Raw genomic sequence first — 18,582 nt, forward strand, 5'->3', positions numbered from 1 at the left:
AATGCTTTTCAGTTTTATTCTTGCTGGGAGGGTAGTGACATCCTGACATGGTCCTTCACATCATCCAATGAAAACTTTTTCAAGGCTCCTAGCTCACCTAGCAGTTTATGGGACTAAGTCTTGGAGTAATCTTGGCTTGGCTGTAGTGGTCTGTCAGCCTGCAGACATGGCATTCCCAATTCCAGACAGCTTTGCTGGGTCAAGACTAAAGTAATCAGTACTAACAGAAAGGGAAAGTAATCAGATGTGAAACACAGACCATATGATGAGTGATGTGTCAGGCTGGTACTACACAATATTTGTACAGACCAGTCAGAAATGGGTATTACAAACAGAGCTGGAAAATACTAATAGTTAAAAACATGATCAAGTGCTTTTGATGGATTTCCCAGAAAAGAGAAGTCTCTTCAGAAAAATAATGTAACAGCTTCAAAAAACAACAGCAGCAGCAGCAACAACAACAAAACAAACAAACAAAAAATGCATCTAGTGATCTTTAAATCAGCTTTTACATTGGATAAATACATTTGAAATAGTTGTGCAGTTCACAGTGGCATAAAGTTCTCTGATTGCTTGAGTGCTTGAAAATATCTCATCAGTAAAAAAATACCAGAGCTGGGGGAGGAAAACCCTCTCTCTGAATTCTGTACATGGGTAAATGCACACAGGTTTTGGCAGGCATCAGGTCATTGGATCCATGGGAAACTGGCAGCATTACAGGACTGCAGATCACAAGTCAGGGGATGGAGGATAAGAAGAATAATAAGGCCCATTTTCCTGCAATGAGAACAGAATAAGCAGTTGAACAGAAGTCTTCTCCAATACACCTTGGTGCAATGATAGTGCCACAGAGGCAGAAAGATTTAGGTATTCTGGCTTCGTACAGTGACTACCACAACTCATCCAGGAGAGGACTGTGCTGGTAAACAGGCAAACAGAGGCCTTGTTTTTGCCTGTGTTAAGCAAAAAGTGCAAGTTAAACTTTTGCCACTAAGCCAAAGTTGTGATGCCAGGAAGCCACAAATGTTGGCATAGCCAGACACTCAGCCAGAGCAGCTAATGCAGACACACAGCTCTGGCTACTACTTTGTAGTTAAATCACATATGCTTTGGAATGATTCTGCCAATGCAAGCCATATTCATTCCACCATTTGGTTAGAGACCTGAGATGCAGAAGGGAAGAGAAGAGAGTCCTATACAAAGGCAGGGCACCTTTCTACTGTTCCACTTTTCCTTGCTGTTTTGTTCTTTTTTTTTTTTCCTTTTCCAACATGCTTGTTAGTATGTGGGGCAGAGAAGGCAAAACACAGCTACTATTTCTTTTTTCCAGTCAGTATAAGGTGTATAGCAGCTAACACAAATTTTATCTTGTCACAGGCTGTTAGTGTGTTACATTACAGTTCTTGGCTGAAGACGGGTAAGCTGCCTTTTATGCACACAGGAGACTGCTCTAAGGGGAAAGCAGCCTCCTTCTCAGCCAAGCCCTCTGCTTGGGCTGATGTACACAAAAAAAAAAAAAAAAAAATCAGAGAATCATTACACAGAACAACACGGACTCTCTAGGAACCTTCCCTCTTTCTTCTCCCCATTCTTAAGATGTAGAAGTCAATTCCCTCAAAGCTCTTGCAGAGCACAAGAACTGCTCTTAGGGCAGAGACTCATGGTGGCCACAGGCAGTCACTCACCCTGGCGTCATACTCGAGGACGAAAGGGGGAAGATCAATCTGTTCTGGGGGTATGGCTGTGAACAACTGCTGAAGGCTTTCCACATAGTGGATTTTGTCCTTTAGCCCTGAGACTGTAAAGGTTGTGAAAAACCATGCTGAGACCTGAAAATAAAACCCAACAAAAACCAATTAACAAGGTGCTGTTTCAAAACCTTCAAGTTCAGTGTAATACTCCACAGTGAAACAGGCTTGAGTTGAACTTGAAACGCTAAAATCATTGCAGTAACACAACAAGGGCAGGAAGTATGCACCACCAACTGCTAGCAAGCAGTGTCTTGAGAGTGTCAAGCTCATGTTTTCTGACTCTACACCCACCCCTCCCCAAATAGCCAGCTTAAGGTCCCTTTCTACAGTCCAAGAGTGACAGCTATTCTGCTATTTGTCCTCAAAACCCCATCAGTATAGTGGCACGTTTTCACTCCAGGTTTAGCCAGTTCAGAAAATTACCTATTTGACTCTGTCAGAAGCATTTTCAACCCTTTACATTCAAGTTTTCACTTGAAAGAAAGGCCAATTAGACGGAGAGAAAGGGAGACTTTTGGCAGTTCAAAGATTGTACTGAAATCTCCCTTCTGCTTTGGGTTGTCTGAGTGAGCTTTTGTTTTACCACCTTTTTAATCAAAGCCTTATCAATTTAACTCTACAAGAATAAGCCTAACAACTTATTCTACAAGATTTTACTTCAAGTATTCACACCTCTGTCTGTTTTGGGTATAAACTGGATATGGAATTTTTGTTTTTGAAGACCAGTAAACAGCAATCCAATCCTGCCTAGATTGACTGCACAGGCTTTACCTTTTCAACCCACCTTCTCCAAAATTAAGTTCTGTATTACTTCTTGTTTATTTCTTATCTATTCTTTTCCTGGCAGACTGAAGAAAAAGAAAGAAACCTGTTCTACAGGCCACAAATGCTCATATTAGAGATCAATCACGTGGTCCTGGGCAACCAGCTCTTGCTGACCCTTCTTGAGCAAAGGGGTCAGAGCAGATGACCTCCAGAGTCCATTATAACCTTGACCATCCTGTCATTCTGTTTGATAGTTTTGCTTTGACTGCAGGAAGTTAACAGAAACACAGCAACACTGCAAAAAAAGCCTTGAGGAAAACAAGAGTTTCAAAGAAGCTGTAAGAATAAGTCAATAAAAATTATCTGCCTGAATACAGCATTCAAAGAAAAAGTCAATTCCTAAAAATTGTCCTGGAATAACTGCTGCCTCCTCAAAACAACTTATTTTAATGAGAAAGGAACAATGAAAAGGAGAAAAGGAGGTAAAGAATACGACAGAACACTTGAAATCAGTTCATTATGTTGAGGGCAGAATTAGAGATAGCAGAAAGCAGGGAGACAGATTTTACTGGCATCCATTATTCATTATATTGTTCTAACAAGACCTCTTATGAGTGACACTAAGTGACAGTTTAATGAGTGAAAAATACCTTCTCAATCTTGCACCAAAGTAGCATGGATTTCAAGGTGTGTTATGAATGACAATCATTAAACATAATTGCTATGGATGTTTAATGTATAAAAGCCTAATAGGGAGTATTTTTGCAGCCATCACAAAAACTGCTGTTGGGAAAAGGGTTTTTTCTTTTTCCCTTTCTTCCTCTCACTATACTAGCCACTGCAGTTTGACATCTTACCCAGAAACACAGAGGGAAGGGAGAGGGGCAGAAATGTTTCTGGAGTTTTTATTACTTTTATTCTTGATAATCACAGGTTATAGAAACAGTAATACAAGAGCAGCTATTTTCTTATTGGTAACAGGACACGGAACTTTAAATTAAACCAAATCTCTGTTAATGCACTGAAAGTAGAATAAGTTATACCAGAGCAGCCAAAGAAAGTTAAAAATCTAGACATCTGCTGAAGTTTCCCTTCATTTTTTTTTGTTATGATATTCTGAATCTAAATAAAAGGCTGTCAAAGTCACTCTGCCAAGCTATAAACCCACAGTTAAGTGTATGAGTGCATGTCTCCCACAAAAAACCAGCAACACAGATTAGCTGTGTCACAAATCTCTTAATTTGGTCATATCTCAAAGAGAAATTTACTAAGATCTGGGAAATTTTATTCCAGTTGGAAGGATCTTGTGTAGAAAAAGACCAAAGTGATTTGCAACAACCTTTCCGTTGGCACCTGATCTTCAGAAACTGCTTTTAGGACTGTTATAGAAAAGCAAAACAAAAATTGTTCATGACAAATACAAAGATTATGATGATTATGAATATCTAATTTGAGTCTTCGGGTATGTTTCAGCTTTGAAACATTCTTGATTCACAGCCAATTAATGAAAACAGAATTACTCTGGGTGAGACTGTTTCAGATGCAGCCATTTATGGTTCAGTTCAGAATACAAGCTCTGAGAAAGTTTGCTTGGAGAGCACTCAGAAGAGGGCAGCTGAGAGGATTCACATAAAAATGCCTCCAAAAGCCCTTTATTTATCTATCAGCAGCTATATCAACAACAAGCAGGAGTAACCTTACATGCAAGAGTACAAAGGAGCTTGTGATGGCACTTGATGGGTACCTTGATCTGAGGCCCGGCAGCGAAGCGCTCACACAGCAAGAGCCACTCCAGCCTACAAAAGTGCTGATGCCTCTGCTACGATTTCATGACAAGAACAGCTCAGTTTCACAGCTCACAAGAACACTCAAAGCATGAAGAAAGGCAGGAGCAGTGTACAAAAATGGACTGCACAGTGGCTCACCCTGCTTCTGTTACTCTGTGCTTTAGGACAACTGCTGAACCTTCCTCCCAGCACACCAAACTCCATGTATTCTAGACAGGCAATTATCCTCAGAAAACACATAATTTACAACAGTTTCATACCTAGAAACCAAACAAAGAATCATTGTTGGCACCATAAAGTACATGGAGAACTATGCTGGTGTTCTAGGGACATATGATTTTCCCAAAGACATGATGAAAAGCCTCTTGATCCCTCTTAGCCCATAAATAAGCAAAAGCGACTCTGACAGATAGCAGCCATCCACTGTGCCAGGATTCAATACTGCTGTGAAAGGGACAATTTATACCAGAGATTTAAGACCTATGTACAAGGGTGATATGTTTGGGAAGTCACATGAATGCACAGGCCTTCCTCCTGAATTTGAGGCATGGGGTATTTCCTACTACTTCTAGGGAAGGAAGTCAGAAATCCAAATAGGAAGATGAATGTGCCAAACATTTTTTGAAGAAATTTGAAGCTTTTGAGCTAGCAGTCTTCCATAGGGACAAGAGTCCTGAAAGATCCAAAAAAAGGAAGGGGAAAGAAAAATCATTCCCTCTAAGCAGCCATCTTCTTCACTATGCCTTCTGCTGCTTATTCCCCATCATTGTTTCATAAGCTGATAGTCCATGCAACAGTCAAAAGCAATCCTGCTTGCCTTCCAGTTATAGAGAAGATTGGCAGAAAGACATGGATACACATTCTCTTTTGCCTCCAGCTGTGCTGCCAGAATAGGATACAAACCAATACTATTTCCAGCAAGTTATAGAACTCTGTGTCTCTCACCTTCCCTGCTTCCCACCAACCATCTGCTTTGCCTACAGATCTGTTAAGTCGCACTGCAGTTTCCAAAGGGAGAGACAAGATGGCAACAGACACCAGTGAGGATGAGTTCTCATTCTCCAACAACAACAAAAAAGTGTTTCTCAACTAAACAGAAATGTTTAGAGGAGAGGAGGGGGATGAAGTTCTGCTGAGAATCTAAAACACTAATACTTCCTAGCTTCAGCTTTTCCACTCGACTTTGTGACCTTAGTAATGTTCTCTGCCAGCTCCTACATTTTTATTAGCATCAGAGCTGGAAGCTCTAATTCTAGGACACAGACCTCTGATCTGTACCCTGTGGGAATAACTAATAACCTAACAGAAATTGGAAGCTACACTGTTGGGAAGCCTCAGTCTCATCTACATAAAAACAAGGCAGCTCCAAGTCTCACGGTGTCCCAGCTGTGCACAGGCAAAGAAAGGACTCTTTGGAAATTTAGCAAAGAGATTCTTGCTGAACATGTGCAAACAGATGTGTTTTTCCAGGCATATAATTTTCTCAAATTTGATTGATGTCAGCAAAAAGCAGAAAAAACACAGAGGTTAATCTGATGTGAACATGGAGGATCAGATTTCTGTTTTAATTGGACAAACAAAAATTCTAGGAAGGGCTGCTGCTGCCACTTAGTTCATCTGAAGTACTCATACTGCTGCAATAGGAGTAGTGGGCGTGAAGTCCAGAAGGGAACCAGCTCCATCTTCTGTTGCCCCACACAGATCCCAGCCAAGGGTAACAACTTACTGCATGACAAATTCACGTTTTTGTCTCCTGATGGATTAACAGGATTCTTCTGTACTGCATCAAAAGCATTCTTCCCATCTTTGCTGCTCTACACTCTATCCCTGACTAATCTCACTGCTGCCTAATGCTGCCCTCTGCCCTTCCCAGGGCAGCTCTGAAGTGACACGCAGGACACACGTGCCACCTCTTGTGTGAAAGAAAAGGTGAAACATCCAGGAGATGAACTACACAAAAATGAATTCCCTGAGTGTTTGCTCATGGTTCATCACGCTGCCAGCCAGACAGCAGGAAAAATGACAAGATGTTTCCCTTTGAAAGAAACATGATTCAAAGCTTCCACCTCTCTCCGTTAAGAGCACACAAAAACCAGGGCACAGACAGCATGCACTGCACTGGGGTTCAGCTTATCACAAAGGCTGGAAGATTACAGCTAGATTGAAGATGGGATGAATTTCAAGTTCAGAAGATCCAGAAGATACTGCCTAATTTTGGGAGTCTTCTACATATCTCCACATTCCTCATGTTACAGGCTTACATGCTACTCCACTGACATGCTAGATACACTCTCCTTCAGTAAGATTTACCTTACCTTTGAACGAAATGTTGGGTGGACAAAATACAATGCCTTCAAATTCCTCTTGTACCTGGTTTAGAGAAACAAAAAAGTTTTTAAAAGTCAATTCTAATTAAGGTCACCTACACAAGCCAACTGTCAAAAGAGACCATTTTTCTTAAGTGCCTGTGATGTAATTTTACAAAGTTAAGATCTAATGTAAGGGCCGATATCAAAAAGTAAATGTAAAGGGAAAAGAAACATGATTTTTAAAAGTAGAATGGTTATTTTTCAGTTAAAGACATCACAGCCTTCAGTCTTTCAAGTAGGAAGTGAAAGAAATGTAAGGACAAATGATGACTGCCACTGTTACCCAAGCCTCTCCCCTCACAACCAGCAACATACTTTAACAAAGCCAGGCTCCAAAAGCTCCAGCTCTGGACAGTGACAGACAACACAACCAGAGTGCCTCCCTAACAGCTCCAAAGGGAGACTGCAGAGGACAGAACTTCTGGTTAAAAAGATGGACTTGAGAAGAAAAGAAAACACCTCTTCCTTCTTTTTGCCTTTACTAGTTATTTAGGCCTTTGTCCCAGCAAAACTCTCTCACAAATAAATGGGAAACCAGATACAGGGAAATATTTGCATAGCACAGGGGAAGACCAGAACGAGTTCTTTTCCTATTGACACTCACTTGGCATCAACAACATCATAGAGCTTCTTCAGGAAATTAGAGTCTAATTGATTGTAATAATTTGTGAGTGTATGGAAGTACACCAGGACATACTCCTTCACTGCAATATGATCCATGACGTGGATGAAATACAGAAGAGCCTGAGGCAGAAAGAAATGAAATTTTATTTGCAAGAACTCTTTCACAGTTGCATTACATCTGAATATGCTTCCATTATTTCCTCTAAAAATGAAGAATCATGAGGGCTGGATGGCATTACATTTCAGCTACAAAAGCAAGGCCAACATTCCAAGTCTTCAACTTGACTGTAATAACTTGGAAGTCTTTTTTGTCTATCTGACCTCACAGATGGAGATATATTCTTGCTGTTTCCATGAAAAACCACATTTGACTCATTACATTTCACTCTTCACATCTTGGCAGTTATAGAAGCAGAGTAAGTCTCCTTCTTCTTGAGAAGAAAAAGGAGCTTTTTTCTAAACTATGAGTTTTTTTCTAAAAATAGCCTCATTGAAAAGTGTCAGCCCAATGCACACATAGGTTTGTAAGGGTATACATTTTCATCTGCCTATAAAAATACTTTCTAGTTAACATCTTAAGTCTCCTGCAAATAATGTTTCTAGTATTAACACTGAATTATCCTTATAATCAGACTTTTCCATCCTAAACATTCATATGTAACCTACACAACTCTAGTTTTACAAAGCCTTACCTTTTCCATGTCTATCAATGTTACGGGGATATTCCTTCCAACCACCACCATCACTGTGCGGCCACAGTTATCTACACCTACAAAAGAAAGAAAGAAAGACATCTCAACTTCTCTCAGTCATGCCAGGTTCTGTACTTGGGCCCTTTCAAACCAGGGAGAAAGAGCCTCAGCTCAGAACTTTTGCAATGTATCTGGTTTCCAATAGAGGAAATATGCTTAGTTATTGCTCTCACTATACCAGTACCTATTCTGATAAAAACTCCACGTATTACATCTGAGAAACTTAAGGACTGCAATTTTATGTTGCCTGTGTACTTCATATTTACCTAAATATCAAATAATAACATGGTTTTATTAAAAAAAACCAAACACCTTCACTTGTAATTCTACCAGCAAAGCAAAATTCTTCCTAGAAACCAGGCTCTGAACTCCAATGCACAGATTGCCAGAGCACGCCTCATGGACCTCCTTTAGCCCACAGAGTCTTGCCTAAGGCAAACAAAAGAATTTAAATTTGCAGCTACTGAGCAGAAGGTATCACACAACCTTGCTATTTACACAAAGATCTAGGTAAGCTCTGGAATTTCATGAGGCCTAAAATATCAGCCAAAGGGCTGAACAGATTTTGTCTCCAGAAACACAGCTATGCTTTCCAGCATGACCTAATGTATTTGCAAGTCCAAAGAAAATATTTTTACTTTGAGACAACATAGATTAGTCATCAGTACCCCAAACTTACCTGTCTGGTACAAAGCTTTAAGAGAAGCAATGTCAGAGAGGTCTTCAGCTCTTGCCTGACACAGCCAGCGATTATAACTAGAAAGTTAAAAACATCTGGTCAGATCTAATCCCCCTTTGGATTAGCATTATAAAATGAAGAGGTATATGGGAAAGGAAGGACAAAGCAAGCTTTTTCTGACTGTGCCCTCTCTAATGTTGCTGTTTTCTGACCTATGGAGCAACTATCAAGTTTTTAAAGAAAGAAATGTTAAAAAATAAAATTTAGTGTCTTAGTTACACACCTAATGATTTTCACTAGGGCAATTAATATATATTAATACATTATCAACTAGTAACTATAGTGGCATTGCATTTGGGCTGAAAAGATCTCAGAGGTTTTTCCATTTAAATATATCAGTGTTTAAAAGACAGAAAAAAAAAAGAAAATTTTCTTTAGAAGTCTAAATGTCAAACACAACTATGCAGCAACCAGTGTGATACTGGTTTTTTTCCCTTTGAATGGTGAACAACAAAGTGCCTCATCTGATAAAACAAGCCAACACGTGCCTCGAGAGGTGTCCAGCATGGAACTACCTTCTAAAGAAGTGATCATGCACATTAGGGTTACCAGGGCATGAAGGTGGAGAAAGTCTGAGCATTCTTTTATTTATCAAATGGAGGAAAAGTGTTTTGCTACCTGCCCAGAGCCTCAGGAACAAGTGGGAACTATTAAAAGCAAGTGATCCCACTACAAAAAGTGGTGACAAAACAGTGACATCTTGTGGCAAACAGATAAGGCAGCTGGCTGGATGCACTAGGTGTGCTAAAGGGTTCATCATAAGCTTCCCTTTTTATCTTACTGTCCCTTCCCTTCTCTCTTCAGGCCAAAGAGGCTACCACATCAATCCAGGGTGACACCAGGCATTACCTGTATTTGCTTGCTGGAAGATTAGGCTTTACAGATAACAAAATCATTATTCGTAAGGGTTGGTCCTAACTAACACAAATATTCACATGAACAAGCAAATTCTCACTTCCTCTGATGCTGTTTCTGCAGTGCTGCCTCTGACAACTGTCCCTGAAGGATGAGGCGCCTCTGTTTATCAACGTCTCCTTCCATGCGGGCAAAAGCATGGGACCCAATGAAAGACAAATCTGTCTCCAGACCCTCTTCATCTGAAGCATCTGCAGTAGAAACAAAGGTGGTGTAAAATTTTTGGGCAATCAGCAATGCTGCTGATGAATTGCTACATTTCCCAGTGAGACAACACAGTCATGCTACAGACTAACACAAAACCCCGTGCGGTACCGTGATGCGGCTCTGACACCTCACCAGTACCACTCGCAGATCACAGCACGTGATTGAGAACTACTCCCTTAAAATGCTGGTTTGCCTGGAAACCAAATGGGAAATGCTAGTCATCAGCTCACAACAAAGGGTTAACTCTCCCAAAAAACAAGTCTGGGGAGGGTGACTTGAGCTTTACAGTCATCCTACTTGAGCTTTACAGCCATCCTACTTGAGCTTTACAGCCATCCTATTTGTCAAAGGGGGAAAAATTAGCACGCAGAGGCACAGATGATGCAGCTTTATTCAATTTAGAAGCTGTACTGTAGAAAGGGCTTACTTTTTGTATCACTGGACATTTCCTGAACAAATGCTGTAGTGATCTGAGTGTAGCTATATTTATAGTTTTGTTTACAACATGACTGGGTGATGAAATAGAAGAGTGCAGGCTCACTTGCTGGTGACAATACCAGAATGCTCCACTGAATTGATGTCATCCAGGCACGTTGCTAAGACTTCTAGCACTGTCTCTCTGGCCAATCTGGACAGGAACTGAGCTTCCCCTTTTAGCATGACATGCTGTAGTAACAATGGAACAGGAGTGCAGGATTCCACTACACAAATTCACTCCTACCTGTGCAAATCCAGTAATTTCATAAATTATTAGCTAGTGGTTGAATGCCTCACACTGATCAGCCACAGCAGCAAATATCAAATACTCAGCCGTATCCCAACTGGCTATGCAAAAGCAGAAAATTGACATGAATTCCAAGTTATCTGCTTTGGATAGTTCAAGGCTGTAAAACTTTGACATCACCGCTTAACAAGTAAAGAAGAACATGCCTGCTATGTCCATTAATATGTTAAATTGTTTTGCTATATGTATCTCACCTCAGCCCTGACATCTAGGCAACCTCTTTACAAGCAGACTTTCACTGAATTTTGATAGCCACTTCCAAACACTGATCTCTGGGTTGATCTAGCTTTTAGGGAGTTTCTCCTAGTTTTCATTGCACATCTATAGTTTGATGCACTGTATCCCTGCTGTATCAATAGAATCCTATCATCTGAGACAACATTTGCTAATACATAAACAACACTTTGCTAATACACAAGACAGATCATTAACCATAATGCCTTTTTTGATTAGAGGCTGCAGAAGATTCTGCAAAAGCACTTTCAAAGATCCTAATCACTTTGGGAAAAAATTTACAAAGGGAATGAACTACCCGCCTCTTCCACCAAGAAAGGAAAAGACAGATCAGCTCTACTGCAGTTACTGCTGGGGAACACACGAAGCCAATGAGGCAGCTTGGGAACTGGAATCATTATAACCTGCCTTAGGTGCACTGTGGTAGGAAAACACCTCTCTCCCTCCTTTTCTGTTTTTTCCACTGACTTTCACAGAGAGATACTTATTCCAAAGTCCAGTTCCAAACTCACCATCCGGAACGCCTGGCTTTTCAGTAATCCTGATCTGCCGCTCTGGTACTACCGGCTCCCCTTCTGCATTGCCAATATCTGCAGGGAGGTAAGGCAAGGACTGGATCTCTTCTTCCAACGATCTCGGAAAATACAGAGGCAGCAACTTCTGGTAAGTGACCTACAAATAAGAAAAAAGTGTGAAGGGTCTATCATACATCCATGCTCTTTGCTTAAACAGTGTCTGCCTTTGTAGCAGGGAACTTCTCAACAGTTTGGAGGCAAAATACTGCCTCCCTCAATGGTTACTTTGGGCTGTGAGTTCACAATACAGGCAAGAAACCTTAATAAAGGTTAACTTTTTGGGTTTTTTGCCACGTTGGCAAGTGACTTTGAGAGGACTCTGCTTTAACCTGCATGAACTCAGGTAGATTGCAGATACTTTAGCTTTGTAATGAAGTTGAAATATGCATGGACAACAGATTTCAGCAAAGGTTGCTTATGTTAAAATGCACTATGCTACAGAGATCACCTTTAGTGATCTGTCTGGGGAAAAAGAAAAAGCACCAACCAAACAAGAAAATCCTGCCCCACATGAAGGAAAATCTCTACAGAATGTAATACTTCATGGATTATCTCCATATGATTAGCAGTTTTGTGACCCCCAACAAATTAGTTATTTTCCTTATCCCAGATGCCACAGAATCTGAGCACAGCATGGGTGTTCTGCACAGGAACTGCCATTAACAAGTTCAAGGTACAAGGAAACTCAATATTCAAACTGCCTGCATCTCTCAGAACACAGATCACTAAATGTCAAGTTTGCTTTTCCAACAAGCCAGCAAGCAGCGTTTCAGGTTTGTAGGTGATCTGTAGGGATGCTGAATTGGCCCTCTTCAATCACATCTCTGTGTAAGGAGGAAACTTTGTGCGAGGAATTTTTTTTCTGGCTAACAGACAGCATCCAGCACAACTGCATGCCATCACCTCCCCTATTGCTCCCTGTCCACAGCTCAGGAACACAAAAGCCAGAAGCAGAAAAGTTCTCAGAGTGTCCATAGTGACAGCTAAGGGCATGAACAGTACTGGAAAAGAGGCTATGCTAGGATGGGACAGAAGGATGCTGCAAGACCGAAAGTCTGCATGATCTGAAGGGGAAATCCAAATCCAGCTCTACTGATGCAGAGAGGATCAAACATGCCCAGGAATTTTGGTGGAATGAATACCAAGATGATACCTCTTCAAGCTCAGAGACAGCAAACACCACCTTCTCCAGAGTCTCTCCATGAATCTCCAGAAACCTCCTAACTGTGCCTGCAAGGAAGCAGATTAAATGTAGTTAGCAAAACAGAAGAAGTCTACACACACAGCTGCAAGTGAAGAACTCAGAGTGCAGAAGAGAGATACATCTCTCCTCGTACTAAACAGCTCCACAGGATGTAGGCAAGTGTGGAATAAGTGGTGGTTTAACACACCAAATGGGTTGCTGGGCATACTGGAAGTTCCATCTCCACTCTCTCCTGATGCTGACTTTAGATAGACGCAAATAGTGAATAAATCTCCTTGATTTTAGCTTACTAAGCATTCCTTAGACTGTGAAATGAGATTCAATGGCCCTGAAAAATCAAGCTAAATCCTTCCCTTAGAGAGTCCAAATTGCAAGAACTTTAGAGAGTGCAAATTGCTAAAACCAGACATTCTTAGAACAAGTCACTGAGCCTTAATTTATCAGCAAAGCAATATAAGTAAGCTACAGCAGAAGCTGCTTCAAGACAGGCTCAGCAACACAAAATCTCTGGTGCCAAAGAGGCATATAAAAATTCTATTTGTAAATCGTGAGAGAAAGTGTCCAAACAAATCGGTTGGTACAGGAGTATTTTATCAAGTAGCACACAGACCTACAGAGACAACAGAAGACAGCAATAGAAGAAGTTATCTACAGGGAATACTTTAGTGGGAGTTCAAGAAACAGTTCAAGGAAAAAAGGAGCTATTTTCAAACACTTCCCGTGTACTACAGTACACAAATTCCAGTGTAATCATGTTGACCTGCAACATTACTTTACAGAACAAATGCAATTGGGCAGTTCCACAGCAAACAGTTCTGAATGTATGTGAACATGTGAAAAAGCCAAAAGAGACGGGGAAGAGTAGGAACCAGTATATAAGTATGTAAACAAGAGTATATAACATTATTGTTTGAACACTTTTTTGTATTTTCAGCCCAGGATGTTTTCTGATTTGTTTTCAGTGGTCTTCATTTTTTTTTAAATATAGCTCCCTCTCAAGTGCAAGGAAATTTGAAAACTTTTAGCAATGCTTTTTAGTAAGAATTTCCATAAAACAAGTAACAAGCATAAGAACCATTTCCCCTTGTTTGTTCTGAACTGGCATGGTTTGATGGTTCTTATTTTGGGAGACAGTGAACAGCTGATTCCGTTTCACCATTTCCATGCCACTCATGAGTTTACAAATATCTATCACACTCCCCTCAAGTCTGGTATAATCCAGTCTGGAAAAGTGTTGAGCTCATTTTGCTATTTCTTGCCTTTTTCTGTCCTTGTTGACTTCCTCAACTTCTCTGTCTACTATATTCTTTTTGAATATGCAGCTTTAAAGGGTGAACAAAGCACTGATTTATTGCATAACATTTTTAATTTTGTTGTGTCTTACTCAGCTTGCTGTTTTGAGCTCCTCTGAGCTGTTGTTTTCATGGAACTATTATCATCTCAAAGTTTTGCTGCCTATAATCAGCCCATCATTTTGCATGTGAAGGCAGAAGCCTGTAGGAGTGGGTCAGTGGGGGAAGAACATCACTTTACATTTGGATGTGCTGATGACACTAAGAAGACTAAATTCATGGTTGCTCAAGTCTGCCTACAAGTATTCAACAGCAAGGCCTCATCTTGGCTATTCTGAACAGATTTCTATTACCAGCAAACTCTCTCACCTCACTTTTAGCATCTTTACCAGGTTATTAATTAACACATTGAAAAAAGCAAGTTGTATGGATCTTTACTGATGAGATCCCAGGGACCTTTACTGAGAGGAAGGCTCATTTGTTTTTATCTTCCATTTCCTGATCAACCATGGAATGCCTTGCCTTTTTACAGCCTCTAATGAACCACAGCCCCCTAAAAAAAGCTTTCCCCATTTCAAGAGCAATCTGTAAGTGACCTGCTGAATGCTGCCATCCAGTTTATGCAGTTTTCCAACACACTTACGCAGTGCTATGTGGGTTGCATCCTCCAAGGGGTAACATCTTTTCAGAGTGTTAATGACACAAAATCCTACAGAGCACATTGCCTGTTCCCTGGAATCCAGAAAAAGAGAAACAAATGAACAGACAGCCAGGTGTGAACAGCCATCTCTCAGGACAGTAGGGAACTGGAACACCAATAATTTCTTCCCTGGCTCTAAGCAGCAGTAATCCTCTTTCAGGTTTTTGCAGAAGGATTCTTCCCTGGCAAGATGTACACACCCCCATTAAGTAGAGAAAGAGAGAACCATTAATTATTCCCCATGGCTTCCTCTGCTGCTTGTTTTCAGATTTCTCCTTCTATTTCAGCTATGTTGTTCCTACAGTTTCTCATATCCTAAATTAAGTTCTTACCTCAAGCTCTCTGCAATCCTTTCCAAAATACTTTTGCTCCTGTTTAGGACTGACAGTAAGGGGAAGGAGGTGCTCTTCAGTGCATACACACTCCTGTTTCTTCACCTGACCAATGATTTTGTTTTGATAGAGGTCTGGACACAGGCCAAGGTGGCTTACTCAATCTTAGGTATGGTTAGACAACCATCAGAATGGAGTGGGACATACTGTAAGACCAGTAGGATGCTTCCAGCACTGAGCCGCATTTTCAGAAGAGTAAAGCAGAGCTGTTGCCAACAATCATCAAAGGAATTTGAGCAAGCTCAGAGTTGGTAGACAGTTTCACAAACATCAAAAGTTACTCTAGAAAATAGATTGACTGAAAAGACATTCACTATGCAGAACTATCAGAATTTTAAAATGGTTTTTAACATGGTTCAGGCCTGACTTTGCTTGTTACTTCTGAGGCAGAACAAAACTGGCACATGCTAAAAACCTTAGCTATAATCTTGATTATGAAACAGTTACTATTGCACTGTAACACACAGTCCAGGCTTGGAAGAATTGACCTTCCCCCCATAAGAAATTGTTAGGTATGCTTTCTGACATTGCTCGTGCTCACGTGTATTTTGCAACTGCTACCACTACAGCAGCTGTCACAGGAGAAGAACAGAACACAGGAAAGAAGACAGAAAAATAGGAAGAAAAAACCCTGTCAGTTAAGAGGAAGTAGAAAATACCACAGACAAAAGGGGAAAAAACTACAAACCCAGCTGCTGCAACTGTAGATTTAGAAGTAACCTTACACCCTGACTCAGAATTTTAGCTGTTGTACAAGAGCAGAGAGGCCAAACATGTGAACTGACACAGCGGTCAGATCTGCCTGTGGGTGCTTGCACATGGCTGCAGACACACAAGAAATTGCTGCTGGAGTAAGCTCCTTTAACACTTGCTGCAGCACAGAACTCAAAGCAATTATTAATATTTCTCCTTTGAGGAACTGAATGCTGCACAGCTCTAGCTATCCCATTTCAGGACCTGAACCAGCTCAGATCTCTCTGCACATTTTATCTACACCACAGCACAGATAACCAAAGGCATGAAGCACACCGTGAAGCCACTTATGTTCTCACGTCCCTAGCCAGAGCCAGCACACATGAGAAGACATTCAGAGAGGTTAGATCTTTGTGCAGAGCCGAGTTTGCAGGACAGCTGTGCCCCAGCTGGCAGCGCCTGTGTAGGCTGTGCTGTGCTTACTTGGCGAGCTGCAGGACGTTGCGGTAGCAGCTGTACAGGGAGCTCTCGGCCGCGGTGCGGTACCGGCTCTTGTACTTGGGGCCCACCGTGTGAATGATGAAACGCGCAGCCAGGTTAAACCCTTTCGTCAGCTTGGCCTCACCTGTCCTGCAACCTGAGGAAAAAAACCACAAGGATAAGTGTTCCTGTCATGGCAAGAAAGCCAGAAGTACTCAAGCCCTTGTCTTCCTCCAGTCAGACAACTCCACCTCATACACAGAAGGCAGTATTAGAGACATCAAATATTAAGGATAGCATCCTATCTCATACCAGCTGCTTAGCACCCAGTCAGGCTGAGGAGGTGAGAACTGTGCTCATTCCTCTCAATTTCAAAACTATGCATATAAGGACAAACCAGATATTGCTAGAAATTCTGTCTTAATTGCAGTGTTTACTACGCTACTTACAGAGCCAAAGGAAGAAATGATTTAATAATGTGCAGAGAACAGATGCGCAAGTATACCACACAGCTAACAATAAGAAGTCCTTCTGAATTTAACAACTTGGTTTGGGGAGACTGCTTTTTGGATAAAATGACTACAGGTCTCCTTAATCAAACAAACCAGTTGTTGGCAAAGCTATTAAAACTGAATAGATAAAACACTTGTTTAATTTATGCTCCCAGAATGAGGTAACTTGCTTTGTTTTGCAAGTTTCTTCACGTCCACAAGGCAGATACATGATCCTTATGCAGCTCATACTCTCTGGGCAGACCAGATATCTAGTCTCAAGGCAAGGAAGTTGCAAGCAATACATTTAATCGCTCTATTCACGGCACCCTTCAGTTACATAGTCTAGGAACAGATTCTGTGTTTGAAGTCTGTTTTTCCTTCAGCACATGGAAGAAAAGTCTGCTAAACTTCCCTTTCTTCACCTAAATCTCGTCCACTCCAAGTCTGGACAGCTGAAGAAGTACTTCTAATCTCTCTCTTTCCCTACCCTCAAAGGCAAGTATTTTCCAACCTTCTTTTTTCTGCTTGTACAGCTGCACTTCAGCTTTCTGATCTGACTGAAAACTAGTATTTTCAATGGATTAGCTTTCAACCTGATCTTCTCATAGGTTGCTAGTGCCCACAACAGGGAATGAGACAAGAACAAGCAGCTGCAGCCATCCCTCAGGCAGCAGCTCCAGCAGCTTGGCTTAAGCTGCTCACTGAACAGGGATGTTCATCTCTCCCACTCCACTCTTTCCTCGTAGTGCTCAGGCAAGCTATCAACATGCATGAAAGCATATCTTATGGGAAGAGACATTCCAGGTTGAGAATCTTCCTTACTCAAAACTTCAACCATACCTTTTAATGGCAACCACATGCTGCCTTGAAGCCAGCATCTTGTAAAATTTTTGATCTGACAAATCACATCATTAGCTTCTACAGACCTCCACTGTGCTTCTTCTGGGTTAATCAGAAGGAAGAAAACACCATACTAAAACTAGGCAGACTCTTCTGAATTCCTGCACAGCCTCTAAGACGGCTCAAGAGAGTGATTAAATAAGCACAATATGGAAAAAGTAAAGCCAAACCCAAAAAAATGTATTAGATATCAAGTTACTTTTCTTCCTCTGCCCACACCTCACAACTAGTGAAGAGCAAGCAATGGCCTGTAAGAAAAAACTTGTCTTGGGAAAAAAAGAATGAAGCAAGTTTGATTGAGGTATAGTTGTGAACTCAGTAGGGAAACTAATAAATTCAGGCAAGCAGATGTAGCTCAGTAATCTAACTATACTTAGATCACACTTCATACTTCCCAATGCCTTCTGCCTGGGTATCTTTACAAAACTTACAAAATTAAAATGAGAAGTAGGTATTATTCCTATTTTAAGATATGGGGTGAGGTGAGCTGCACAAGTCTGTGACAAAGCAGGGAAAAAAGTCAAGATCCTATTTTTTATCTGATGAGATTTTAGACATTAGGATAGCTTTTCTCCAAGTTTAAAATGGAAAGTCTGAATCCTCTACATCATGTGTGTGGCAGAGAAAAAGCATCACTGGAGCTGGAAGATTTCTGTGCATTGCTGTTACAAAAGGTCTTTATTAGACTGCAACAAATATTTGTTGATAGGCAAGCTTATATCAACAGCACTTCATCTGCGAGCCTGCCCCTGGTTGTAGCATTTCTACATGAATCAAAACTAATGCTGCTCCCAGGAACATAAAAGTTAGCTGAGCCTTAAAGAAGGCACAGGCCTTAGAAGGGTCACCATATCACATGCTTTAAGATCATGATTTTTCTTGGAGTCTGTGAAATGTGAATATATACCAAGTGGCAGGAATAAAG

General features: G+C 41.0%; 1 protein-coding gene across 2 annotated transcripts in view; it reads right to left on the bottom strand.

Annotated features, from left to right (window-relative positions):
• GDAP2 (ganglioside induced differentiation associated protein 2) overlaps positions 1 to 18,582 on the bottom strand; it is a 23,907-nt gene continuing 5,325 nt past the window's right edge. Inside the window, exons 4-14 of one of the 2 annotated variants that reach the window (XM_032098672.1) lie at positions 16,267 to 16,420; positions 14,642 to 14,730; positions 12,656 to 12,732; positions 11,440 to 11,599; positions 9,743 to 9,893; positions 8,728 to 8,804; positions 7,989 to 8,065; positions 7,277 to 7,416; positions 6,619 to 6,673; positions 1,686 to 1,829; positions 1 to 777 (exon numbers count right to left, since the gene is read on the bottom strand). In XM_032098672.1, coding sequence (XP_031954563.1) covers positions 730 to 777; positions 1,686 to 1,829; positions 6,619 to 6,673; positions 7,277 to 7,416; positions 7,989 to 8,065; positions 8,728 to 8,804; positions 9,743 to 9,893; positions 11,440 to 11,599; positions 12,656 to 12,732; positions 14,642 to 14,730; positions 16,267 to 16,420 — 1,172 coding nt within the window. In that variant the 3' untranslated portion in view covers positions 1 to 729. Of the gene's footprint in view, positions 778 to 1,685; positions 1,830 to 3,337; positions 4,564 to 6,618; positions 6,674 to 7,276; positions 7,417 to 7,988; positions 8,066 to 8,727; positions 8,805 to 9,742; positions 9,894 to 11,439; positions 11,600 to 12,655; positions 12,733 to 14,641; positions 14,731 to 16,266; positions 16,421 to 18,582 lie in introns of those variants that run through there. The other variant, XM_032098673.1, reaches the window with a different exon arrangement.

The sequence above is a fragment of the Corvus moneduloides genome, chromosome 2 (assembly GCF_009650955.1).
Source record: "Corvus moneduloides isolate bCorMon1 chromosome 2, bCorMon1.pri, whole genome shotgun sequence".
Taxonomy (NCBI): Eukaryota; Metazoa; Chordata; class Aves; order Passeriformes; family Corvidae; genus Corvus; species Corvus moneduloides.